Consider the following 27638-nt stretch of genomic DNA (forward strand, 5'->3'; position numbering starts at 1 on the left):
TAAGGATTCTCCATTTGCGAGCACCTCAAAAAGTTTGGGCGCCATTTTCCCCTGCCTGGCTGACACTTAAGGATTACTGAAATGTATGTGTTTTGAAGCCTTGAAGTATATGTTCAGGACAGACAATATCTTAAGGTGTTTAACAATAAAGAGTAGAGCGTTTTAATAATAAAATAATAATAATAATAAATTTTATTTATACCCCGCCCTCCACAGCCAAGGCCAGGTTCAGGGAGGCTAACAAGAATAATAAAAACAAGTTGAATGAATACAACTTAAAAACAAGATTAAAATACAACACTGAAACATTAAAACATTAAAATGCAGCCTCATCACAGGAGTAGAAAGGAAAAAAGAAAGAGGGGGAGGGAATCAAATTGACTCCAAGCCAAAGGCCAGGCGGAACAACTCTGTCTTACAGGCCCTGCAGAAAGAAATCAGATCCCGCAGGGCCCTGGTCTCATGAGGCAGAGCGTTCCAGGCCGGGGCCAGTGTTGAAAAGGCCCTGGCTCTGGTTGAGGCTAATATGACTTCCTTAGGGCCCGGGACCTCTAGGGTGTTGCTATTTATGGACCTTAAGGTCATCCGAGAGAGGCGGTCCCGTAGCTACGAAGGTCCTAGGCTGTGAAGGGCTTTAAAGGTCAAAACCAGCTCCTTAAATCTGACCCTATACTCCACTGGGAGCCAGTGCAGCTGGAAAAGCACTGGGTGAATATGCTCTCATGGCAGGGACCCCGTGAGGAGCCTCGCTGCAGCATTCTGCACCCGCTGGCGTTTCTGGGACAGCTTCAAGGGCAGCCCCGCGTAGAGCGAATTACAGTAGTCAAGCCTGGAGGAGACCGTCGCATGGATCACTGTGGCCAGGTCGGGGCGGGAAAGGTAAGGGACCAACTGCTTGATGCGGCGAAGGTGGAAAAATGTCGCCTTGGCTGTTGCTGTAATCTGCGCCTTGAAAACTGATGTACAGTACCGATATTTTTATTGTAAACGCCAAATTAAACATGTATTAACAATTTCTGCTAAAAATGTGGTGTTAGCAATGTGTCGCTTATGTGAATTGCATATTAATTCATGCTTATCAAAATAATAAATAAAAAGTGTTGCTGAACGCCCCACTGGGGGTGACTAGACATTCTGTTTTGGCACGCACAACCCAAGTCCCAGAAACCATTTGGCTCCTAGCTTTTCCACCCACATTTCTGACACTGGTCTGACCCCGGGCAAGCATGACTGGAACACAAGCCAAAGGACTCATGAGTTCTACTGGATAACAGCGTAAAATGATTTCTGAAATCATTTTCATAAATTGAAAATGACCCCACAGCTTGTGCTTTGGCCCAGAACAATCAAGGTCATTTTCAAGTCTGTTAACAGCAGAACTGTACGGAAGACATTGAAGCCAATGCCATTCTAGTGTGGGTGGCCAACATGAGGAAACCTGCTTTCTTTTCTCTTGCCACCCTTTCCTCAAAGAAAAACAACTAGAAATGTGATCCTAAAACAGTTCCAGGAGGCGCGTGTGTGTCCGTGTGTGTGGAATCACTTGAGATCACAAAGAGAACTTCCATTATTCGCGCACACAAAGACCACAAGCAACAGCCCAACAAAGGATGACTTTATAAGAAGCCTTTCTCTCCCTCTCCCTATTATGGTCCAAGCAAGATACGGTTCATTCATTGTACTGGGATGCAAAACACAAGTCATGCCCCACACCCAAAAAAGTAGCAAGCGCGTTCCTTCCATCATCCCCAAAAGCTGGCATCGAGGACTGTCAAACCAGCATCTTCCCAAGAAATCTTTGTGGCACTTCCGCAGAAACTATTTCAACATCTACCATATTTCTCGCTCTATAAGACGCACTTTTTCCCTCCTAAAAAGTAAGGGGAAATGTGTGTGCGTCTTATGGAACGAATGCAGGCTGCGCAGCTTTCGCTGAAGCCAGGAGAGCAAGAGGGATCAGTGTACTTCTCCTGCCGCTTTGCTGAAGGGGCGCTGCGCAGAGAGGGAGAGAATATTTTTTTTCTTGTTCTCCTCCTCTAAAACTAGGTGCGTTTTATGGTTGGGTGCGTCTTATAGAGCGAAAAAATACGGTAAGTGCCAAAGGAAGACAAGAGAAGGAACCCTCCCCCCCCCCCGCAAGGCAGCAAATCAGAATTCAGAAAGCCTTAACCTTATCTCTATGGTATCAAATGTGTCACTGAACCAGTGTTCGAAATTAGCCAAGCGCCAGGTGCGTTTTGCGACAATCTTCTGATCGGCAAGCCCTAGGCTCTGTGGTTTAGCCCACAGCGCCACCTGCGTCCCCGTGTCCGAGATAGGGCTGCATCTGCCAGTAACGCTAAGGACATAACATATTCCTGCTTTTTTGCACTGTGTGTGTTGAGAGGGTAAAAGCGCGGTAAAGATAATTTAACAAAATATTTCTTTTTTGTGCGCGAGGGAGAGTCCAAATGCCTATTTCTGCAGATGGGATCATGTTGATAAGGCAGAGTTTTTGCCACAGAAATGATTAATGTGCGCTGTGTTGTCTGCTGGAACTTAAAATATTACTTCCCAGCTTGTGGCTTTAAAGCGGATAGCCTTTGCCTGCTGTCAGTTGTGATAAGGCTTGCATAAGTAACCTATGAACTCTTGTTTGTGGGAAAGGCTGTCTTGGGCAATTTCAGCTTGAATGCTGCTCTGGTGTGGCTGTTCGGTTTGGACAAGTTAGGCTTCCGCTATTCTGTTGTGACAGAGTGGCAGCGCTTTAAGGTTTTTTTTTAAGCGCTTTAAGTGTTTTGAGATGAATAATATTATAGTGCATTTTCCAAAAGACCCATTGCTTCTGGGGCTATTATGTAAAGGGAGATCACAATTTATGTGACAGTTGCATTTGCAATGGTTGTGTATAAAGGCAGTCCACATCCAAGATCTTGTAAGATCAGGGCCATCGTGGAGCTTGTGGGATCTCTTGACGGCCCTGCAAGATCTCGCAAGAGCCTCTATGGCCGTGTTTCCCAACAGGTGGGCCTGCTTCTGATTGGCCAAGCAGATAGCCAGCCACTCGGGATTTTAATTTTATTTTAAAGATTCTTTTCTTCACTTCTCACTTCGCTCTGTGGCCCCCTAGCCTTGTGCTGTGGCCCCCTCATTTACACGATTTTCACCTGTGGCCCCCTTGGAATAGCCCGGGGGGGCCCAGTTGGGAAACACTCCTCTAGAGCACAGTAAGCAAGGGTCCCTGCCCCTATCTGTTGTTGTTTTTTGTGGTGATCCACATAAAGCTGTGATCTCATCATCATCATTATAAAACAGTCATCAACATCCTGCCCATCTGACTGGGTTGCCCCGCTCACTCTGGGCGGCTTCCAACAGAATATAAAGAACACATGATACACCTGACATTCAAATTTTATCCTGACTTGTTTTTAAGAGGTGGTTTAATTATTGTTTGATTTTGTATCAGTGTTTATATTTGATGTTAGCCACCCTGAGCCTGGTCTCGGCCGGGGAGGGCGGGATACAAATAAAAGTTTTTTTAAAAAAATTGTTGTTGTTGTTGTTGTTATTATTATTATTATTATTAATTACTACTTCCAGATACAGCTCTTCTGCTTAGCTGCTTAAGGAAGCTGGAGGGGCTAGCCAGATGGAAACGTCAGTTGCCAACCTGGCAACCAGAGCTCGCCGTGGGCTTGCGATTGGACCCCGCGCCAGTGACCGACTCTGGGGTTGCGGCGCTCATCTCGCTTTATTGGCCGAGGGAGCCAGAGTGGTTCCTATTTATCTACTTGCACTTTGACGTGCTTTCGAACTGCTAGGTTGGCAGGAGCAGGGACCGAGCAACGGGAGCTCACCCCGTCGTGGGGATTCGAACCGCCGACCTTCTGATCGGCAAGTCCTAGGCTCTGTGGTTTAACCCACAGCACCACCCGTGTCCCTTAACCTGTTTAGGGCTGGGCAAAAGCCTGCTAAGGGCAGTGTGGTTTCTTTAACAGCCAGAGAGCAACAGTGTGATCATTTGCATCTCTAGCAGCGAGCGGCTTATGCAGAACAGCTCACAGCCCACAACAGCAAACCTGTCAGAGGCTGAAATAAAAAAATTAAAAATCATACCCGGCTGCACAGGGGAAAACCTAATGAGCGAATTCGTGCTTTGGCAACTCTACAAATCACTCCAATGGCTGGTGTGAAATATTTCCTTGACCAAACCAAGACAACATCCTGCCTTAGAAAAGCAACACCACTTCTCTGGTTGCTAAATTCCAGAGTTTGGGGGACAGGAAATCATTTGGCTTCCTCCAGCAGCTTTTTAAAAGCAGGTCATGCTTCCATTCTTCCTAGAATTCAACACTGTGCATAAATCCAATTAAACCCAGTCACCCAAACAGTCTCCCCAGGCGGATATGGTTTCAAAAACAAGCCAAAGGACCTGGTTTTGTCAGACGTCTCATGCCTGCATCAGTTCTGGCCTCCAAGCAACATCCAGCCTATACTTCCATGTAAAATCTATCTAGAACTTTATTAGCTGTGGCTCAGTGGTAGAGCACATGCCTTCCATGCGCAAGGTCCCAGGTTCAAGCCCTGGCCTCTCCAAGTTTGCTTTTAATCAGCGCTTTAGGCCATAGATCAATCAACTAGTTTTAGTTAACTGATTAGCAGAAACCAACTTAAAATCAGAAAGGGCAAAATTTTAACTGGATTTGTGAAGCTCAGAGTTAAGCACAAAGCTTTTTCTAGACTATTTTGATTCTGGTCAAATAAAGGTTGACAAATGGCCCTTCTAACAATCACTAGCCTTTGTTTAGACAATACTGAGCTAAATGGGCTAATAATAATAATAATAATTAATAATAATAATACCCCACCCATCCGACTAGGTTGCCCCAGCCACTCTGGGCAGCTTCCAGCATATACAAAAACATAATAAAACATTAAAAACTCCAGGGCTGCCTTCAGATGTCATCTAAAGGTTGTGTAGTTATTTATCTCCTTGACATCTGATGGGAGGGTGTTCCGCAGGGTTGGTGCCACTACCGAGAAGGCCCTCTGCCTGGTTCCCTGGAACCTCACTTCTTATTCACAACTTGAACAGCAAACAACAAATCATGGCATTGTAGAGTTGGAAGGGAAATTAAACCACTTTCTAACTGTGGAGACTAGGGGACAATGCTTCGTGTTGCCTCCCGTATGAAGCTCCAAATTCATTCATATATATATATATATATATATATATATATATATATATATATATATAATATTTTTCAGTGTTACATTTTTCAAAACCACATTCACATTAAAATAAACACTTCCTCATTCATATCTTGCTTTAAAATAAACCAATCATGCACGACTTCCCTTCTTCCCCTTCCCTGGTTCCTTCCCTCCCATCCCGCATACTGTCATATAGCCATTTAACTCCATTATTCCTTTGTTATGTGTTATGCTGTTGAATTTACCTCAATCCTACTAACGTTTTCACATGTTTACAGTTGATTTCCAAATACTCCACACACAAAAATCCATTCCTCTTTATATACTTGATCTTCTTTTATTTTACTTGTTAGACCCGCTAACTCTGCATATTCTGTCATTTTTCATTGCCAGTCCTCCTCGTTTTTGGGAAGTTCCAAATTCAATGCGTTCGCTCAGAATATTCACTTGGATCATAAGCAATCACACATGTCCGTACAACATCAAGCAACGTGAGCTGAAATTTTTCCAACTAATCAAACTAACAAGCTTGCTCCTAACTTTCTGTTCCTTTTTCATTATATATAAGTGTATATTACTGAATCATCACAATGTCCCGTTGGAGCAGATACCCAGTATCAAAGCAAGCTCTGTTGTGCAAGCTTGATGTCACGCTCCCGCAGTTTACTCAAGATGGTGAAAGCAAAGGGCACCCAAGATTTAATGATGTTTCTCAACGAAAATGAAGTGATCTCGGAGGTGAAAGGCCGCAATGAAGTGCAGGCCCTAAGGGGCTAATAAATCACACGGGGTCATGGGAGCGAAAGGGTCAAGACGGAGGCACTGCAAGCTTCCTGGGTGCTCTGCATCACAACCGACGTTAGAATCAGCAGCAGCAGGAGACTGAAGAAACAAGCCTCTCACATTGGCAAGAGCTGCAGAGACACCTCCCTAACAATATATTTTTCCATGTATAAGGCGATGCTTTTTGCTAAAAAAAAATAGGCAAAAATTGGGCGTCGTCTTATACACCGATAGTGAATGCGGGGGGTGGGACGTGCAATTAATGGCAGCAGCAAGCAGGAGATTGGCAGCGGCGACTGGGCGGGTGATTGGTGGCTGCAGCAAGGGCTGCTGGCAACTGGGCAGGCGATTGGCGGCTGCGGCAAGTGGGCGGGTGGGCTGGTGGTGGCGGCTGCGGCGAGGTGTGCAATCGGCAGTAGCTGTGGCAAGCGATCGGCAGTGGCGGGCAGGCAGGTGAGCGATTGGTGGAAGTGACCTCCCCCACTCTCCAAAAAAGCTAAACAACTTAATTTCTTAATTTAGGGTTAAAAAAAATAGGGGTCGTCTTATACGTGGAGGCGTCTTATACACGGAAAAATATGGTGTGGGTGGGTGTGTATATATATATATATATATATATATATGTGCGCAACAATGCGAGAAGCTGCATTTATAGTGTCTTGCCTCAGTAATGGACTGGATGAGAGCCAACAAACTGAAGCTCAATCCAGGTAAGAATGAGGCGCTGTTAGTGGGTGGTTCCCTAGACGGGATGGGTAAGAGATTGCCTGCTCTTGATGGGGCTACACTTTCTCTGAAGGAGCAGGTTCGTAGCTTGAGGGTACTCCTGGATCCTTTGCTGTCACTCAAGGCTCAGGTGGCCTCAGTGGCCCAGAGTGCCTTCCATCAGCTTCAGCTGGTGGCCCAGCTACGCCCCTATCTGGACAGGGATAGCCTAACTGCTGTTGTCTATGCTCTGGTAACCTCAAGGTTAGATTACTGCAATGCGTTATACGGAGGGCTGCCTCTGAAGACGGTGTGGAAACTTCAGCTAGTGCAGAATTCAGTGGCCAGGTTACTCAGTGGAGCAATACGGATTGAGCATGTTACACCGATCCTGGTCTGACTGCACTGGCTACCAATTAGTTTCCGGGCCCAATTCAAAGTGCTGGTTTTGAAGTATAAAGCCTTAAAGGGCTCAGGACCACAGCACCTCAAGGACCGCCTCTTTCCATATGAACCTACCCAGACCCTGAGATCATCTTCTGAGGCCCTCCTTCGTGTGCCCCCTCCTCAAGAGGTGCAGAGGGTGGCAACACGAAAACGGGCCTTTTCTGCAGTGGCTCCCCGTCTGTGGAATGCTCTCCCCAGGGAAGTTCGCCTGGTGCCTGCATTACACACCTTTAGGCGCCAGGCAAAAATGTTCCTTTTTAACCAGGCCTTTGGTTGATTTGGTTGACATCCTATGTCCTTTTAAAATGTGGCTCTTTTCAGGGGGGTGTTATTGTTGTTTTCATCCTGATTATATATGTTGTGATCTTTGCTATGAACTGCCCTGAGATCTCCGGATATAGGGCGGTATATAAACTCAATAAAATAATAATAATAATAATAATAATAATAATAATAATAATAATAATAGAACATTTTCAACAATTATATGCACTTCACAGCAGAGCCGCTTTGCTACGCCGCCTTCCAGTGGATTTTGATCTTCCTATAGAAACACAGAAATATTTTCAGTCTCTAAGGTTCTCTCTTCTGGACAAAGAAAGAAACTTCCTCGAGTTACCGACGATTACCAAGCACGACTGCGTCAGCAGAAGAGGTCAGCCAGTTCTTGTGCTGAACTACGCCAGCTCTTTCGCTTGTCACCGACTCCGTGGCGGCCGGCCAAACATGAATCCAACTCTGCCCCATTTTCACAGACATAGGATTTTTGTTCTCAGAACTCATCCTTCCTCGCAGCTCTTGCCAAGAAGCGTTTTTGCAAGACGGGGCAAATCTGTACAGTCGCGTAGTTTACCGCAACTTCCAAAAAACCAAAAAGTGAAATTTTAATGACTCTGAAGATGGCACTGGTGATTCAAACGATCGACTGACTTGGGACACATTCACACCATATGTTTAAAGCGAATGACTTCCTCCAAAGGAATCCTGGGAACTATAATTTACCTCTTGCAAACCTACCATTCCCAGCACTCTTAACACACTACAGTTCCCAGGATTGTTTGCGGGGACCCACCTGCTTTAAATGCATGGTATGGATGTAACTTTAGACCGGATCTGCTTTTAACACGTGGATTCTTTTTGTTAAGAATATTTTTAAAATCAGAGCTGGAATCACTTTTGAATGTAATCAGAATTTCTGGTTTTTCAGGACACTCAACAGATGTTCTGTTGTGTTCAGTTATATATGCGTGGGGGCTTATTATGAACACACGAAGGTTGGGTGTAGAATCATGGAACAATTTCAATTTCTACACTTAGAATTTCAACACTACATCATAGAATTGCCCAAGGACCGTATACCCCAATCCCCTGGAAAGCTGGAATCTCAGGTAAAGCATCCATGACAGATGGTCATCTAACCTCTGCTTAGAAACCTTAAAGCAAGAGAACCCACAACCTCCTGAGGGAGACTGTTCCACTGTCAAACAACTCTTGCTATCAGAAAGTTCTTCCTGATGTCTAGTCAGAATCGCCTTTCTTGTACAGTGGTACCTCTGGTTACGTACTTAATTCGTTCCGGAGGTCCGTTCTTAACCTGAAACTGTTCTTAACCTGAAGCACCACTTTAGCTAATGGGGCCTCTTGCTGCTGCCGCACCGCCGGAGCATAATTTCTGTTCTCATCCTGAAGCAAAGTTCTTAACCCGATGTACTATTTCTGGGTTAGCAGAGTCTGTAACCTGAAGCGTCTGTGACCTGAAGCGTATGTAACCCGAGGTACCACTGTAATTTGAATTGTGTGCAATTCCGCTCCACACCCTTCTCCACGCAGTCACATAACATCCGAAAATTGCAATGAAGTCAAGGAGCAGCTTCGGAATTAGCAAAGGGATAGCCAACACAGGCTGGGTTTACTACGGGTGTGTGTGGGAGAGAGGGGGGGTGGGACAATGTGCTGTGGTCTAAACAATGAGCCTCTTGGGCTTGCCAATCAAAAGGTTGGCGGTTCAAATCCTCGCAACGGGGTGAGCTCCCGTTGCTCTGTCTCAGCTCTTGCCAACCTAGAAGTTCAAAAGCACACCAGTGCAAGTAGATAAATAGGTACTGCTGTGGCGGGAAGGTAAATGGCGTTTCCAGGCGCTCTGGTTTCCGTCACCATGTTCTCTTGTGCCAGAAGCAGTTTTGTCCTGCTGGCCACATGACCCGGAAAGCTGTCTGGGGACAAACGGCGCTTCCTCGGCCTGAAAGCAAGATGAGCGCCGCAACCCCATAGTCGCCTTTGACTGGACTTAACCATCCAGGATCCTACACCTTTACCTTTTTTTGCAGCAGCTCATCATTCTACTTTAGCCACACAAGCCTTTTTCATTGAATTGTAGAGTTGGAAGGGACCCCCAAGGGACATCTAGTCTCACCCCCCCTTTTTTTTGCAAGCTGCACTCTGCCCAAACAGTGCTCCAGAGTAAGCTACAAACATGATCGGAGCAAAAGAATTGCTGACAAGTATGTTTGGGTTGTGAACGAGCCTAATCACTTTCCAGAGGCTGATCCTTTAAACTAGGACCACAAACAAGCATGAAACGCAATTTATAAGCTGGTGACAAGATCCCACCCAATTCAGTTTTGTCAAGCCAGCTAATGGTTTATAGAAAGAGCCACCTGTCTCGGACTACAAGCCCAGATCCCAACTCACCTTCCCATTAGTAATAATCAAGGCTTAGATTCCATTGTGACGCAGCCACCCGACTGCTTCATCGCTCCCTGCTCCTAAGAGAAATGAGCACACATTGCAAATAACTCCAGAATGTGGGGTCATGAGAGCTGGCCCCATGTCTCACAAAAGTGAAAGGCCTGAGAATGGAGTGCTTTTTCCCTAATCATTACAGGAGAACGAACCGAGGGCATTAACTACAATTGCACCATTGAATATCATTGTTCCATTCAATGCACCATTGAGTCTAGCCTGGTCATAAAATCAAAACTGGACCAAGGGGGGTATGGGAAGAAAAGAAAGCCATCTCAGTCACTATTATGATATTTAAAAACAGTCAGCGTGTCACAATATGATGATCACAAAGCAGCCACACAGCCATGTCCAGTCACAACTGTCTTCACACCCTAAGCCACAAACAGTCACTTTAAAGCAATGCCACCAGAATTTTTTGTTCTCCTTTTTGGTTCAAAACCACAGAAAGAGAAGGTGCAAGAGAGAAACTCCTCCATATTTTAGCTTGCCACCAGTTTCCATAACAACCCCAAAAGCCCGTGAGTAAGCAACGCCCAAACGTCTTCAAATTACAACACACCCACGTGCTTTTTAAAATCGATTTGCAATTCGGGCTTCTGAGCATCCGGGATTTTAAAAATCAGAACAAAGAGATGGAAATCCCAAGACCAGTAATTAGTTGTGCTCTGACGCAATTGCTGGGAATCACAGGAACGCAGGTTTTTTGAAGGATCTGACAGATAGTTATTATTAGTGGGGATGGGGAAAGAGAACAGAGCAAGTCCTTTCAGAGTTTACTTGCGCGTGGGTGATATTTGCAAGCAGCCGGAGAGGGTACAGAAGGAGAAAAACGGTGTCATCAGTCCCGCGACTATTACGCACAGTTGAAACATCCACAATGACATTCGTCAAATGCTTACACATCGAACAATATAAACAGCATCTTTGTGCAGTGGTACCTTGGTTCTCGAACTTAATCTGTTCTGGGAGTCTGTTCCGACTCCCGAAACCGTTCGAAAACCATACCCCTAAACATTTTGTGAATCTTTGTACTTTAGTCCATTTACTGTATTTATTAACAATAAAATTGTGATTTTCTTGAGTCAAAATGAGAGTATCCCTAAACATTTTTTAAAAGAAAAAAGCACTGGTTTTATTGAAGTACAGTGGTACCTTGGTTCTCAAACTTAATCCGTTCCAGGAGTCCATTCGACTCCTGAAACCATTCGAAAATGAAGGCGCGGCTTCCGATTGGCTACAGGAGCTTCCTGCACTCAAACGGAAGCCATGTCGGACGTGTGGCTTCCAGAAAACGTTCACAAACCGGAACACTCACTTCTGGGTTTGCGGCGTTCGGGAGCCAAGCCATTTGAGAACCAAGGTACCACTGTACTCTTGGCGGGCAGATGTGGATGATCATTCACTATGGTTTATAAAGCTAGGAACGAGCATTAGAACTTTGGCTCTAAGTTCCTGGCTTGTATGCAACCCGTTCTTCATTCTGTCCAAACCAGGGAATTCTGGCTCCGCAAACCAAGAGAATAAGCCAAGATCACGCCCTTAATACAAGCCAAGACCAAAGCCAGCGCAGAACAATTGCAGTATATGAACAATTGCACTATATGAAGCTGTCAACCATGCTCCAAAGCAGGCTAAAGTGTACTCTGTGCGGCTAGAGTCACACCCTCCCCACTGAATAGCGAAGGCTTTTCGGCTTACCTGCCTGGCAACCCTCCGAGCTTCCCAGTAGGGTTTCGAGTCTTCAACAGCTTTCCCAATCTTCTTCACTAGCTCATCGAGTTTTATTGTAGCCTCAACCAGGACGGAGCGGAATTTCTGGCGCGCATCCTGCAACAGCGAAGAGAAGCAAAAAGGTGTCAGGAGACGATTCTCGTAGTTGTAATTCACTAAGCCTGCCCATCCTGAACAACACGGAGGAACTTTGAGGATCACGGCTGTTGGAGTAAATAAGAAAACGTGTGCTGTTCAAATTTCTGGAGAGTAAATAAAGATCACTGTGACAGTGAAAGCCTTAGATAAATGTCCAATATGTGTATATAATATCTACCAACTTTTTCCGGCAATGCCAACTAGATTTGAACAGAGGTCAAAACCCTCTCATGTTAAAAAAAAAAATCGGACATGAATTTCTGTACTCCTCAAAAGAAACAAATGCTTTTTGCAGGGTGATTTTTTTCAACTTTTAGAAATTTCGGAGCGATTCTGGGGCCCTTTTCCCCCTTAGCACTAACTGATAATGTCCTTTCAGCTGTGACCATATTTGTAATATTTGTTTGGGGACTATTAGTGACATATATATATATCTCCATTGTAACTTGATTGTGTCACCTTCAATGGAATGCAATCTAGGCTTATTTGTATATAATTTTTTAATTAAATTTTCTGAATTACATTTTAAAATATTCATTTAAACAACCTTAAATCAATGGCTTCCCTTCTTCTCTTTCGGTGGTTCATTTTGCTTACCCAACATCCTTGCATATTTTACATAAACTAAACCATTCTGTAATCCATTGTTACATCCATCAAAACATATTTACACTGCTGAATTTATATTAATGGTACCAGCGTTTTTAAACGATCAGCAATCTAGGTTTAAAGTGTGTTGCCTCGGTGCAATGTTTCCTAAACACAAGACAGATTGGGCTGCAACAACCTGCTGTTCCTATATGCCTATTTAGTGGTATTTTATACCATTACAAGGGAATATGCGATTGCTGGCTTTGCCCAATATCTCACTAGCTGCCATACCAACTCAACCGTCAAGCAGAATGTTGTTTGTGGCTTTCTCACCACCTCAAGGGCTGGGTCCTGGCTATCTGCTAAAGTCTGGCTGGGATGGCACTGCTGATGTCACAATACTCTTGTGACGTAGTTTACTCTGCAACCAGGCAGGATGACAACAAATGCAAGGTTGCCACTAGAAACAGTAGCCCAGTGCTTTGTGTCTATCCCTCCCAATATCTAGGGAAATCAGTGCTTGACTACATCATTCTCAAGTTCCCCATTCACTCCACCCAAAGTTTTGCCTGGCACAGGAAGATGCTGGATGCATGATTCATCGGGGAGCAGGAAACCCAGTTGTGTCAGTATGATAAGAATGACTGGGCTGTTCATGACATGATGTAAATACGCTGCACCACTGCATGGCACAAGTGGTGAGGTTATAATAGTTATATACTTTGTACTTACTATCTAGCTATCTATCTAATTAGGATGTGGGTGGTGCTGTGGTCTATACCACTGAGCCTCTTGGGCTTGCCGATCGGCAGGTCGGCGGTTCGAATCCCAACAACGGGGTGAGCTCCCGTTGCTCGGTTCCTGCTCCTGCCAACCTAGCAGTTCAAAAGCATACCAGTGCAAGCAGATAAATAGGTACCGCTGTGGCGGGAAGGTAAACAGTGTTTCCGTGCACTCTGGTTTCCATCACAGTGTTCCGTTGTGCCAGAAGCAGTTTAGCCATGCTGGCCACATGACCCAAAAAGCTGTCTGTGGACAAATGCCAGCCTGAAAGTGATGTGAGCTCCGCAACCCCATGGTCGCCTTTGATTGGACTTAACCATCCAGGGGTCCTTTACCTTTACCTATGTATTTGTTAGCAACATCTTTCCATAATCTGTGCTACAAATACCAGAAAAGAAGTTCCGACTGACACAGGTGGCAAAGTAGGGGACCCCAGAAATCTCTCTCCAATGGCATCGTCCACTAAGCGACATGGAGCTGTTGTCTATCTAACTCCAGCTTTGAAGAGCAACCATTTCTTCTGAGGGATAGCTCAGTTGACAGAGCATGTAGACTCTTAATCTCAGGGTCGTGGGTTTGAATCCCACATTGGGCAAAAGATCCCTGCATTGCAGGGGGTTGGAATAGATTATCCTTGTGGTTCTTTCCAACTCTACAATTCCTTGCAAGGATTAACACACACGCAAACAGTCTAACATCCCAACAGCAAGCCAGAAAAGGATGATAATTAGCAACACAAGGTTTCATTTACTGGTGAAGCAAACGTTTTAATTATAACCGACGTCTCTAAAAGCTTATTTCTGACTCTCTTTAAGAACTACGTGCTAGGATGACATCAGCTTTTATAATTGAGCAGCTGCAAAAATAGGACAGGAAAACAAGACAGGAGGACCATAATATGTACTTTCTGGAGCGTTGGTGGCTGGGCATAACCCTACTGTGAGCAGCTTAATCCTATTAAATAAGATGGGGCTTTCTGTGAAATTAAAGACTTGGGTGTATTATAAGCACTTTCGCTTTTCCAATAATTTCAAGTTCTAGCCTGTATTTAATATACATCAGTAGACAAGGACAAACAAAACCTGATCTTGGGGGAGAAAAGGATTTCTGAGTAGCAAAAAACGGCTGATAATTCCGTCCCCAGTATACCAGGAGGACTTCCTCTCATGATGGATGTAACATGCTGTCTCAAGAAAGAGAAACCAGACAGATTTCAAGGCCCTTTTAAACCACACAGTGATTTAAAGCAGCAGCAACAAAGCAAATGTTACACCCATCCACACACCCCTCCAGATATCCCAAATTTTGAATTCCAGGCCTGAAAGTCAGACAAAGATGATTCTCCTGCCCTTCACAGGATGACAGGTTTTCAGATACACAGCGCTCAATTCTCAGCTCTATGGCAGGCAAGCATGGGAGTGAAATTTATTCTCTTCCCGGGGTTCATATGGCGGAGAAGATGCATTATCCTCTTGACAACCCACTAGGCAGGGATTGGGATTCTGTTGACAGCCCATTACCCCAGTAGAAAGGAATAAATTGTTGACTGTAATATAAGCCGGCTTTGAAGCTGGGTAGGCTCTAGCTTGCAATTGGCTTTATTAATCCAGCACTAAATGTTTAAATCAGGACACGGGTGGCGCTATGGGTTAAACCACAGAGCCTAGGACTTGCCGATCAGAAGGTCGGCGGTTCGAATCCCCGCAACGGGGTGAGCTCCCGTTGCTCGGTCCCTGCTCCTGCCAACCTAGCAGTTCGAAAGCACGAAGTGCAAGTAGATAAATAGGTACCGCTCCGGCGGGAAGGTAAACGGCGTTTCCGTGCGCTGCTCTGGTTCGCCAGAAGCGGTTTAGTCATGCTGGCCACATGACCCGGAAGCTGTACACCGGCTCGCTCGGCCAATAAAGCAAGATGAGCGCCGCAACCCCAGAGTCGGTCACAACTGGACCTAATGGTCAGGGGTCCCTTTACTTTAAATGTTTAAATAGTCAGAGTAAGGCCAATATTCCTGTTTCAAGACGTCAGGCTTTGGGTCTCCCCCCAAAAAAACATTAGGGATTGGTAATAAGTGGTAATTAGTGATAAAAGTTAATAAGATTATGCAAAAATAGGCATTGATGATTGGCTGAAAATATTGATATAGAATATGTTATGGTATAAAGCTTAAATATTTGAAAAAGGGTAAGAATTTGCTGAATTAAATATTTAAATGGGAATACAAAAGGGGGAGGCGTGAGGAGGTCAAGAACATAAGCATATGAATTTGAGGTTATTGGGAAAAATGGATTTGTTTTTATTTTTTGTTCTTTGTTTAAATTTAATTTTTTTTTAATTAGTTGTGACTTTTTCTTTGTATTTCTGTGTGTTTCTTTTTTCTGTAATTTATGGTTTTTTTTTTTATTTTGAGAATCTCTACTTTTCTTTTCTGTAAAACTTTAATAAAAATTTATTTAAAAAAAAAAAAAACATTAGGAGCCATTCACACAGCCCCTTTCCCAACTGTGCAACTGCAAAAGGGTAACTTATTTCCAATGTAAGATGAACTGGCAAAGCTCTGCTGACTGGGGCTGATGGGAGTTGTAGTCCAAAACATCTGGAAGGCCCCAGATGTGTACATGGACCCCTTTAAGAAGGATAATGGCTTTCTGCAGCCACACCCTAGTCTCTGTTGAGCTTAGAAATGATCACATCAAGTCTGCAAATAATTCCAACTTCTCATTGGAGTCTCCCTTTGGAATTTTGAGCATCTTCATGTGAGAGACTCTTTAGAGAGTCTGAAAATGCTCTCCCAGGGGCTGAGAAATTTGAAATGCCACTGTCTGATATACACTTGATTCTCCAGTGGCCTAGTCGGGGGGCACAGGGGCGACTGCCCCAGACACAAAATTGTTAGGGGTGCAATATTTCAATACCCAGTGCTGCCATTGGGCTTCATTGAAAACGGCTGCTCCATGCGAAGCAGGAAGTGACCTCTCCAGGCAATGGAATGACTCTTCTTTTCTTATCTCTGCGGCTGCCATCTCCTGGGTGACACGGACACCGTTAGGCAGTTGAATGTGCATTCACACTCTGCCTTTTCCTCTGCATGGCCCCAGGCACTGGCAACCCACGGTACACCACTGGCAAGACCAGAGAGAACAGGTGGGCTGTGAGCAGCTCCTGGGAAGGACACTGCCTCAAACCATGCTGCCAGCCAGTGTGAACAATATTGAACTAGATGGATTCTGCATAAGGCAGCTCCCTATGTTGCTAACGTTTGTGACGCATTCACACGATTCTCAACTTCTCCAGTGATTTTTCAATAACTTCCCCGATCACAGTGGCAGCTGTTCTAAACCGCGCAAGGGAAAGTCTCAAATTCTGCCTCACGCCCATAGCTGTCAACTTACAGATTTGAAAATAAGGGACCAGCAGCCTCGAAAATAAGGGATCAGCAGCCAAAATAAGGGATTTTAGTCAACCAGCAGCCAAACGAAGCCTCAAGTGGTGGTTCCCACAGCGCAGCAACCTGGCAAAGGGGACGCAGCAAGGAAAACCACCGTCACCTCTCCGCTGGGAAGCGCTGAGCAAAGGCGAGTCTCCAGGCAACGCAGCCGATTTGATCTGCACAAGGCATGCAAGCTCCACCCCCCAGTCATTCTTAAACTCCTTATTGGCTGAGCAACGCAGCCAAGCAACACAGTTGAAGCCTCCCTCCTCCCTGGCAGGCAGGGAGGGAGGGAGAGGAGCTGCTTCCTTTGAAACCCGGGAAATTTATGGGACATCATCAATAAGGGACAGCAGCGGGACATGGCACTGGGATAAGGGACTGTCCCGCCAAATAAGAGACGCTTGACAGCTATGCTCACACCACACTGCCAGGAACATGAACCGTGGTGGGTGGTTGTTAGGCTACATCTGCCCCACAATTGGAAGAGCCTTGACATACTCTGGCCAAAGTGCCTTATTCATCGGCTCAAAGCTCCAGCCATTCTGCTGTCACTCCCAGCTGCTCTGCTGCAGGCCTCCCAGCAGTTGACCAGCTGTCCCACCTCAATGGGCCATTAAATATTTCCTTCCTTCCTTCATCACCATTGTGTGCAGCATTCTGTTTTCTTAAAAGCAGAACAAATCATCTAATTCCGTCCCCCTTTCCTTTTGTTTCCAGGCTGGCCCACCCTGCAGCAAATTCCGGTTCAAACTACAAGGTCACGGACGGCGGGACAAGTGAGTGGATCAGCCCAATTGAAAAACCAGTTAAGTGGGGATATGTGGTCCTCAGTCAGTTTCGTTTACTGCAGTCAGCTTTTAAAGGATTCCATTTTAACTGGTGTGTTGATATGTTAAGAACAGTGAATGGGTGTTGTTGCATTGTGAATGGCAAACAAAGTTGATGGACTATGCCGAAATGGCAAAATTAACTGGAAAGCTCAGAAATCAAGAAGAGAAGAACTTTAATAAGGAATGGGGAAAGTTTATAATTTACCGTATTTTTTGCTCTATAAGACTCACTTTTTCCCTCCTAAAAGTAAGGGGAAATGTGTGTGCGTCTTATGGAGCGAATGCAGGCTGCACAGCTATCCCAGAAGCCAGAACAGCAAGAGGGATTGCTGCTTTCACTGTGCAGCAATCCCTCTTGCTGTTTTGGCTTCTGAGATTCAGAATATTTTTTTTCTTGTTTTCCTCCTCCAAAAACAGTCTTGTGGTCTGGTGCGTCTTATAGAGCAAAAAATACGGTATTTTCAAGTCCACTGTTAGCAGGATTTTAACCACACTTGTAAAGTAATGGAAAGTAGGGATAATTTAGGATGAAAAATTTGGAGAAGTATTGATACGCAGTTGTAAATAGTAATCCCGTTAGGACCCAGGGAAGGGATGGGGGGAAGTCAGGAGATTCAGAGTAATCTCAATATTTGGATTCGGAACTATTTTATGTTGTATGTTTATACTTTTTAAAATCAAATGTTAAAAAATTATTTGGGGGGAGAGAGTCTTGCATTGCAAAGGTTTGGACCAGAAGGCCCTCGTGGTTCCTTCCCACTCAATGATTCTAACCCTGAAGAGGATAATATAAAACTTGGGAGGTCAAACGCATGATACATAGCGTCAACCGAATTGCAGATTACTAAGATATTTATGTGTAAGTGCACACTGTGACCCTTCCTATTCCCAATTCAGTATGCATGCATGAGCAAGAATCATTTCCTGCTCTCCTCCCGCCGTCAAACACACACAGCTTCATTACTAAGTCTTAGTTCTCGGAGATCAGCATTTACAAGCAGTGCCCGTGAACTTTATGCTCTCAAGTACAGCAAAGGGATACATAAATATGGGCCACAGCTCACGTTCAAAGCATCACTAAACGCTTGCCACAAATGAGAACAATGCGTTTGGTCTGAACCAGCATCAGGATGGAGTGCAGGCAAGTTAACCCTTTCCCCTCTTCGTGGTCCCAATGACCCTCCCCAAAATAAATTCTTGGAAGGGAAAACTTGCAGTGATGCCAATGGAAGTTTGACCTCCCAGGGCTAAGGGGTTGGGTTGAGTTCCCAGCCCTGCTTCCCCTTCCAAGCTATGCAAATGTTTAACCACCAGCATCAACTGCTTATGCACAATTCATGTCATGCTATGGAAGTGAGAGCTGGACCATAAAGAAGGCTGATCGCCGAAGAATTGATGCTTTTGAATTATGGGGGTGGAAGAGACTCTTGAGAGTCCCGTGGACTGCAAGTAGATCCAACCTCTCCATTCTGAAGGAAATCAGCCCTGAGTGCTCACTGGAAGGACAGATCCTGAAGCTGAGGCTCCAATACTTTGGCCACCTCATGAGAAGACTCCCTGGAAAAGACCCTGATGTTGGGAAAGATGGAGGGCACAAGGAGAAGGGGACGACAGAGGACGAGATGGTTGGGCAGTGTTCTCGAAGCTACCAGCATGAGTTTGACCAAACTGCAGGAGGTTGTGGAAGACAGGAGTGCCTGGCGTGCTCTGGTCCATGGGGTCATGAAGAGTCGGACACGACTAAACGACTAAACAACAACAAGCTTTGCCCTCCATTTCGAGCTTTGCAAATAAGCACTCAAGTTACTACCCTGCTGTTTTATTTTTTATTTTTTTTACCAGCCTGCCAGGGCCTGGCTAAAAAGGGGTGGTGAGACCCCCACACCCAGTTTGCAACAGGGCTGACTATCAGAAGGAAGATCTTTCATATCAAAAAGCCATCGCGTCCACACACACAAAGCCAGAGCACTGCTGATGTGGCAAAGCAGCGCTCGCCGGTCTTAAAACAGTATTAGCGAAGAGTTCACTTCACAAAGGCTTCAATCATGAGCAGGAACACCAGACAAAGCCGCGCATTAAAAATCCCTCGGAGGACCTCCATAATCCTTGGCTGCAGCATTAGCGCTGGGCTCTGCACTTTGTGCCAACGGAGTTATGGATTTTAACCAAGCCCAATCAAAGGCTCATTAAGAAGCAATAGATTAATTTATACAAAACCATCAATAGCCCAGTGCCTCTCAATCCATTTGCTCTCTACCTTGCTGAGACCACCGCAGCACGCTTCAAGTCATCGGAGGAGCAGCGAGCGCTCCAGGGGGCCATAAACAATTGGGCAGAGAGGATACAGGATGCTATTTATCATCTTGCAGAACTGAGGATGCCAAAGATATTGACTTTGCAGGCTGCTAGCCAAGTCTTTGTTTTTTTTAACAGGAGAACATACAGGCATCAGCCACCGATTCTTGGATTCACATGTCATGGAAATCATTTCCACCATGTAAATTACTACCATTATTTATGAAATTTGTATACCGCCCCTCATCCGTAGATCTCAGGGCAATTCACAGCACTGAAATACCAAAACACAAAATATGTAAGAAAAACAAGCAAACCAGTATCTATACTGCCGCGACTGTCGGTTCTGCACAGCCAATGATTTTGATACAGGATCTCAAATCATCTTCAATGTGCAAGCGAGCTGTAGCGCACCAAAAGTGGCGTCCAGCACACAGCGGCAGAAGCTGACAACAACTTCACATGTGCTGGGAAGTGCTGGAAGTTGCCACAGAGTAGCCTATCGCAGGCATTGAGGGATGTAGAAATGAGGAAGGCCTGCACAACTCGCAATTCCCCAGACCTAACAGGACTTGTCATTCTTGTACTGTGGTCTCCTAAATGCAGGACTGATTTATTACATTTATATATTCCACCTTTCTTTGAAGGACATCATAACGGCACTCGTGGTTCTCCTACCCTAGCAGCATTTTATCCTCGCAACCAGCACTCAAAATTCTCCAGGCGCATTTTGCAGCTGGCTATCACCCACTGAAGGGACGCAGGTGGCGCTGTGGGTTAAACCACAGAGCCTAGGACTTGCCGATCAGAAGGTCAGCGGTTCAAATCCCCGTGATGGGGTGAGCTCCCGTTGCTCGGTCCCTGCTCCTGCCAACCTAGCAGTTCGAAAGCACGTCAAAGTGCAAGTAGATAAATAGGTACTGCTCCGGTGGGAAGGTAAACGGCGTATCCGTGCACTGCTCTGGTTCGCCAGAAGCGGCTTAGTCATGCTGGCCACATGACCCGGAAGTTGTACGCTGGCTCCCTCGGCCAATAAAGTGAGATGAACGCCGCAACCCCAGAGTTGGTCACGACTGGACCTAATGGTCAGGGGTCCCTTCACCTTTACCTATATTCCACCTTACTCTAAAGGACCTCATAATGGCACTCATGGTTCTCCTACCCTAGCAGCATTTTATCCTCATGACCAGCGCTCAGGGATCCTCGAAAGCGTTTGACTGTTTTCACACTAACCAGCAACACATCCTGTGGAATTCTATCCATTATATTTTATCTGCACAATCAGAATCCATTTCAAGAACCAAAAAGTCGTATTGGAAAAAATGTGACTTTCGAGCCACCTGTCCCAAAAACGGCAACGAGTTGTTCTGATTTGGCGACTGCAACCCTGGCCTAAGGAGCCATGGAGCACCTGGCTTGTATATCTGAGTTTCTAACACCCCTCGCGACAACCCTTGGAGGTAGGTTAGGCTGAGAGAGAGTGCAACTGTTCAAAGAGCACCCTGAATTTCATGGCTGAGTGGGGATTTGAACCAGAGTCGCCCTAGCCCACAACTCTTAACCAGTAGTTGCAGATGTAAAAGCCAGGTTTATCAAGCATGCAGCCTGATGGATCACAATTTGTGCAGTCTAGAATAATGATAAGGGACGCGGGTGGCGCTGTGGGTTAAACCACAGAGCCTAGGGCTTGCTGATCAGAAGGCTGGCGGTTCGAATCCCTGCGACGGGGTGAGCTCCCATTGCTTGGTCCCTGCTCCTGCCAACCTAGCAGTTCGAAAGCACGTCAAAGTGCAAGTAGATAAATAGGTACCACTCCGGCGGGCAGGTAAACGGCGTTTCTGTGCGCTGCTCTGGTTCACCGGAAGTGGCTTAGTCATGCTGGCCACATGACCCGGAAGCTGTACGCCGGCTCCCTCGACCAATAAAGCGAGATGAGCGCCGCAACCCCAGAGTTGGCCATGACTGGACCTAACGGTCAGGGGTCCCTTCACCTTTACCTTAGAATAATGATGGCTCTGCAAAGATCAGGACGTGGAGAGATCGGCCCACCTCTTCCGTATCTCTCGTGCCACAGAAAAGGATGCAAAGGAACGCCTAGCTAAACAAGGTGGTACCTGTGGATGGCATGGCTCCCTTGAGATCTTCCCCTGGCACACACAAGGCCTCAGAACCACCATCACATAGACCCCAAGGACAAGGTGAAGACAGTGGTTACCACTTTCTCCCTTGGAAAGTACGTGGAGCTGAAAGAGGAAGCTGGAAAAGTGCCACCGCTTCCCACTTCCTCTTTCAGCTGAATGTGCTTTTTAAAGCTCAGAGTAATTCGACGGAATCCAACTTTTACCTTGGAAAAAGGGTGAGCGCGCATGCTCTCTCTGCCTCTTTCAGCCTCTGGGAGAAGAGCTGGTTTGAGGGAGGGAGGAGGGAGGTTTCCCACTGCGCCCGCGAAAAAAACCCAACTACGTCCTTGGGCTTCGAAAGGTTGGTAACCTGGGTATAAACAGCAGCAAAGCAGTACAGACTTACCTTGTAAGCCGAACGGAATCCGTTCCGGAATTCTGTTCGATTTCCAAGGTGCAGCTTCCAATTGGCTGCAGGAGCGTCCACTCGGAAGCTGCACTGGACGTTCCAAAAATCATTCGAAAACCAGAACAATCACTTCTGGTTTTCGATCATTCGGAAGCCGAAACGTTCGACTTTACAGGCATTGGGCTTCCAAGGTTCCACTGTACAAAGGATGTACCCTCTAGTTTTCTGCCTTCCCACAAGGGCACTACTGACCAAAATTCTGGCATACATTAAAGGTAAAGGGACCCCTGACCATTAGGTCCAGTCGTGGCTGACTCTGGGGTTGCGGCGCTCATCTCACTTTATTGGCCAAGGGAGCCGGCGTACAGCTTCCGGGTCATGTGGCCAGCATGACTAAGCCGCTTCTGGAGAACCAGAGCAGCGCACGGAAACGCCGTTTACCTTCCCGCCGGAGCAGTACCTATTTATCTACTTGCACTTTGACGTGCTTTCAAACTGCTAGGTTGGCAGGAGCAGGGACCGAGCAACGGGAGCTCACCCTGTGGCGGGGATTCGAACCACCGACCTTCTGATCGGCAAGTCCTAGGCTCTGTGGTTTAACCCACAGCACCACCTGCGTCCCACACTGGCAGACATTAGAGAGGGGCAAATTAGTGCTTTCGTGCAATTCTCATCCGGGACCCACCGCCTCAAAAAAATCCCCCAACATTTATAAATAACAGACAGCCGTGTCCTCAATTGCCCTTTGTTTGCAGAGATCGGTGCCCAGAGGACTTATTAAGAGACCTCTTCTCCGAACTGGCAACATCTGCCCAGAATAGCCTCTTCTCCTTTGCCAGGTCCCTGACTGACAACATCGGTTACCATCGGCTGGAGGTAGGGAGCTAAAGTTTAAAAGGCCAGGCGACAAGAAAGGAGCATTCATGTAAGCGCTATGTTGTTTCTTTCAAAATGGCCTAAGAAACAACAAATCCAGGATATTGGACAAACGGGAGCACAGAACAAAAGGGAAAAAGAAAAAAAATCTACATGATTGCTGCCTCTCTCCACCCCCCAAGACAAAATGCTATTACCTGCTTTCAGTCCGCATGCATTTTATTATGTTTTTACTATTTTTTTATCATTGGTGTTCTGTAATGTGTTTTTAATGTTGTACACTGCCCTGGGATCTTCTGATAATGGTATGTAAATTGATATTGTTGTTCTTGTTGCTTCATATGCAGCACGATACTGAGCAGCTTGTGAACATTTATTTCTAAACAGCCGCTGAAGCAAGAAAAATCATTTAAGGCACAGGATGCGGATCCTGTGGTCCTCCAGTTGTTGTTGGACAACACCTCATAGAGTCGTAGAATTGCAGAGTTGGAAAGACCACGTGGGTCATCGAGTCCAAAGATCCTCCAATGCAGGAATCTTTTTGCCCAACGTGGGGCTCAAACCCACGACCCTAGATTAAGAGCCCCACGCTCTACCCATCAGCCAAAGTCAGCAAGGCCAATAACCAGGGAAGGCGGAAGTTGCGAACATCTGGAGAGCTGGAAGCTCCCCATCCCTGCCTTAAGATTCACTTCATACCACCAATCCTAGCAGAAAGATGCATGAATTTAACCCGGGTATGGGGAGCTACACTCTGGGTTGATGGGAGCTGTAGTTTACCAACATCTGGAGAGCCACATCTGGATTCAGTTCTGTGCTCCAAAACAACGGAAAGCATAGCTTGCAGGAATGAGATCAACCAGACTGAAGTAGGTTAGAGCTTCAATTCTCAGACATTTTGCTACCCGAGGCAGAGCAGCAAATGTCACGCAGCCCTTGCCCTTGAGGCACAGAGTACTCAAGCCCGACCAACATATTTTGGCACCCGAGGCAGAAAAACCCCACAAGCTTCCCCTTTCCCTGGCAGTAAAAATGCAGCAACGGTCAAGTCCCGTAATTAACAACTTGCTGCCCTCTGATGACATTCTGTCTAATGGTAGGGCTGGCCCCATCCATTTTGCATGCAGAACAGTGCAAGGATTGCTAAAGAGCATTAAGGCCGATGCCCAATACTCCTTCGGTTCTGTCAAACGTGTGGCTCATCCTCTCCCGATCTGTAAAATGGTGGCAGAGGAGAAATATTCCCACAGCCCAACATTCTGGTCCACTCTGTGGCTTGTTTGTTCTATGCTCGGCTGCCACAAGGAGAGAAATGCCCCCTTTTCAAACCTTTCTGGGAGTACTTAACATATAAGGTGAAGGGAGCCCTGAGCATTAGGTCCAGTCGTGACCGACTCTGGGGTTGCGGCGCTCATCTCGCTTTATTGGGTGAGGGAGCCGGCGTACAGCTTCCGGGTCGTGTGGCCAGCATGACTAAGCCACTTCTGGCAAACCAGAGCAGCGCATGGAAACGCCGTTTACCTTCCCACCGGAGTGGTACCTATTCATCTACTTGCACTTTGACACGCTTTCAAACTGCTAGGTTGGCAGGAGCAGGGACCGAGCAATGGGAGCTCACCCCGTTGCGGGGATTCGAACCGCCGACCTTCTGATCGGCAAGTCCTAGGCTCTGTGGTTTAACCCACAGTGCCACCCGCGTCCCTACTTAACGTATACTACTACATTTTTTGGCTTTCTATCTGTTGCGCCAACCATTCCTCATTTTGACAGTCAATGAGCAAAGCTGCGAGGCGCAAGCGTATCCATTTTGAGACTATGTGCTTGAGGAACTGGGATTTTTACAAGTATGCGTTCTGCTTTTGTGAGAAATCCACTTTTTGGTGTGGCTGCACCCATAAATATTAGGCAGGCGCTTCCGTCCTTTTTTCCATATCTTCTTTTAAAAAAAAGAAAATCAAGCAAGCCTATCTAGATGCGAAATTGTATTCGGCCTATCTGTATTTTAAAACTATCCATTTTAATGATCGTTTTGATATTTCCATTTTGCCTTCCTGTTTTTAAAGCCCATTGACTTCTATGGCATTTTCTTAGGACTTTTCCAGGTTGTTTTCAATTAAAAAGGTAAAGGGACCCCTGACCATTAGGTCCAGTCATAACTGACTCTGGGGTTGCGGCACTCATCTCGCTTTATTGGCCAAGGGAGCCGGCATACAGCTTCCGGGTCATGTGGCCAGCATGACTAAGCTGCTTCTGGCGAACCAGAGCAGCGCACGGAAACGCTGTTTACCTTCCCACCGGAGTGGTACCTATTTATCTACTTGCACTTTGACGTGCTTTCGAACTGCTAGGTTGGCAGGAGCAGGGACCGAGCAACGGGAGCTCACCCCGTTGTGGGGATTCGAACCGCCAACCTTCTGATCAGCAAGTCCTAGGCTCTGTGGTTTAACCCACAGCTCCACCCGCGTCCCTGTTTTCGATTAAGCTGTATATAAATCTGGCAGAAATAATAAGTCTTTCTTTCATTTTGAAGCAGCATCTCAGGATCCCGCAAACGTTGACGGAAGCGCTACAGGAGGGAGAGAGAGAGAAGGAGGGAGCCCAACCAAATTCAAAAGCACTGTTTGCATACCTACATGTAGGATTAATTACCACTTTGATTGCTACACTCCTTATCCCTTGGTGCAGGATATCACAGGACTAATGAAATTCAAAGCACTGTACAAAGTAATGTCGTTCAATTTCAGTGTCTGAGCAGGAGAAGTGTGACCTACTTTCTCTTCGTCTGCCAACTTAGTCCACGCAGACATTTTATTTTTATTTTGCCGTTTCTCTGGTGTGTGTGTGTGTGCTTTGTTTTTTTTAAGCGGCCAAGACAAAAAATCCAAACAAATACCATTCTCTTAAAAAAACCAACAATAATAACAGCCTTAAAAATGTATATACAAGATCTCCGAGAAGAATGTATGTTCGTACAAAGCAGGAAAGCATTTTAAAAAAAATGGTACCTCAAGCTCTGTTTCTCTCCGATTGATAGCATCTGTGGATTGATTCAACTTTTCTAGTTCCCCCTGGAAGAAAGCCAAAAAAACAGCACATGTTGAGAAATACGACACCGACAGAGCTGGGATGGACTCGGGTTATTAAGTGTCATTTGCCATTCCGGGGAGAGGGGCCTCAGCTGGAATGTGAAATGGAAACGGAAGGGTGGAAGGTATTTTAACTGCGAGGCCGAAATTTATGGCACCGGGGCCTCTGTGGTGAGGCGGATTTGGGGACAGGGAAGAGGGAGAGGCTTCAGACACCTTTTGAAGACTGCAACAGAGGGTTACGTTTTCAAGAGTTATTCTAGTTCAATTCCAAAGCTGTTCCTCTTTATGACTTGCAAGTCATGAGTGCAAATCGGGAACCGAACTTCTCCCAGAAGGGCAAGAAAGTGCATCTAAGGAAGAACAAACAGTGCTTAGGAAAAGAGGCCTAAACCATCGCTTAACGACAGGCAAGATCCAAATTCGAGAGAATGAAAAGGATTTTCTTCCCCTATGTTTAAGATTCCAGGTATCCATTCCTCACCGCCTTTTCCTTTCTTCTAACCCTGCTAAAAGGGATGCGGGTGGCGCTATGGGTAAAACCTCAGTGCCTAGGACTTGCCGATCGTATGGTCGGCGGTTCGAATCCCCGCGGCGGGGTGAGCTCCCGTCTTTCGGTCCCAGCTCCTGCCCACCTAGCAGTTCGAAAGCACTCTTAAGTGCAAGTAGATAAATAGGTACCGCTTTATAGCGGGAAGGTAAACGGTGTTTCCGTGTGCTGCGCTGGTGCTGGCTTGCCAGCTGCAGCTTCGTCACGCTGGCCACGTGACCCAGAAGTGTCTTCGGACAGCGCTGGCTCCCGGCCTCTTAAGTGAGATGAGCGCACAACCCTAGAGTCAGACACGACTGGCCCGTACGGGCAGGGGTACCTTTACCTAAACCCTGCTAAAATTAAGAACTAAAGTATTTAATTACAGTCATACCTCGGGTTACAGACGCTTCAGGTTGCGCGTTTTCAGGTTGCGCACCACGCGGAACCCAGAAGTACCGGAACGGGTTACTTCCGGGTTTCGGTGCGTGTGCATGTGCAGAAGCACTAAATCGCGCTTTGCGCATGCGCAGAAACACCAAATCGCAGCCCGCGCATGCGCAGCAGGTTGCGAACGTGCCTCCCGCACGGATCACATTCGCAACCCAAGCGTCCACTATTCATGTTTATCCCATTCCTTCTCCACAGAGCTCGGAGTGGCATACATGATTCTCCCTTCCCCCCCCCCAAAAAAAATATCATTTTATTATCCTTACAACAACCCTGTGAGGTTGCTAAGACTTCAGAGTGCATGCCTGGCCCAAGGTTCACGGCTGTGTGGAGATTTGAACCCGGGTCTCTCCAGTAGGTCCAATATTTCGACCCAGGAATACTTAGTATTTATATGGGCTCTCCCCTGCTTTGCATACATTTGAGACAGTAGTCCTGACAAATGAGCTGCCAGATAAGATAGCAGTCTTTTTGTTTCTTTCGGAAGATTTTCAAGG

At 46.1% G+C, this 27638-nt stretch overlaps 2 protein-coding genes across 16 annotated transcripts in view; one reads left to right on the forward strand and one right to left on the reverse strand.

The window, feature by feature from the left end:
- SH3BP5 (SH3 domain binding protein 5) overlaps positions 1-27638 on the reverse strand; it is a 61671-nt gene that overhangs the window by 16351 nt on the left and 17682 nt on the right. For 2 of the 3 annotated variants that reach the window (XR_014540130.1, XM_083578160.1), the window contains exons 2-3: positions 26082-26144; positions 11572-11700 (exon numbers count right to left, since the gene is read on the reverse strand). Coding sequence is in view for 2 of the 3 variants with exons in the window: in XM_083578160.1 (XP_083434286.1) it covers positions 11572-11700; positions 26082-26144 (192 nt within the window). In the remaining variant the exon portion in view is untranslated. The remainder of the gene's footprint in view (positions 1-11571; positions 11701-26081; positions 26145-27638) is intronic. The other variant, XM_083578161.1, reaches the window with a different exon arrangement.
- LOC310745566 (uncharacterized protein) lies at positions 12704-26084 on the forward strand. Of its 13 annotated transcripts, none has more exons than XR_014540148.1 (4): positions 12704-13031; positions 17264-17351; positions 22956-23076; positions 25607-26084. XR_014540148.1 is itself a non-coding variant. In XM_083578381.1 (4 exons), exons 1-4 carry the CDS (start codon positions 13020-13022, stop codon positions 25775-25777), a joined length of 363 nt encoding a protein of 120 aa, XP_083434507.1. In that variant the 5' UTR covers positions 12704-13019; the 3' UTR covers positions 25778-26084. The 13 variants fall into 13 exon arrangements, 3 of the variants coding, with proteins under 3 accessions (XP_083434507.1, XP_083434508.1, XP_083434509.1); XR_014540149.1 differs by having other exon boundaries at positions 25610-26084; XM_083578381.1 differs by having other exon boundaries at positions 17264-17322.

The sequence above is a fragment of the Podarcis filfolensis genome, assembly GCF_964270895.1.
Source record: "Podarcis filfolensis genome assembly, chromosome: 12".
Lineage (NCBI taxonomy): Eukaryota > Metazoa > Chordata > Lepidosauria > Squamata > Lacertidae > Podarcis > Podarcis filfolensis.

Coding starts and splice junctions, on each gene's coding strand:
- LOC310745566 (XM_083578381.1), top strand. Junction 17,323..22,955: donor GGTCACGGACGGCGGGACAA/GTGAGTGGATCA, acceptor CTTTGTTTGCAG/AGATCGGTGCCCAGAGGACT. Junction 23,077..25,606: donor TCGGTTACCATCGGCTGGAG/GTAGGGAGCTAA, acceptor TTCATTTTGAAG/CAGCATCTCAGGATCCCGCA.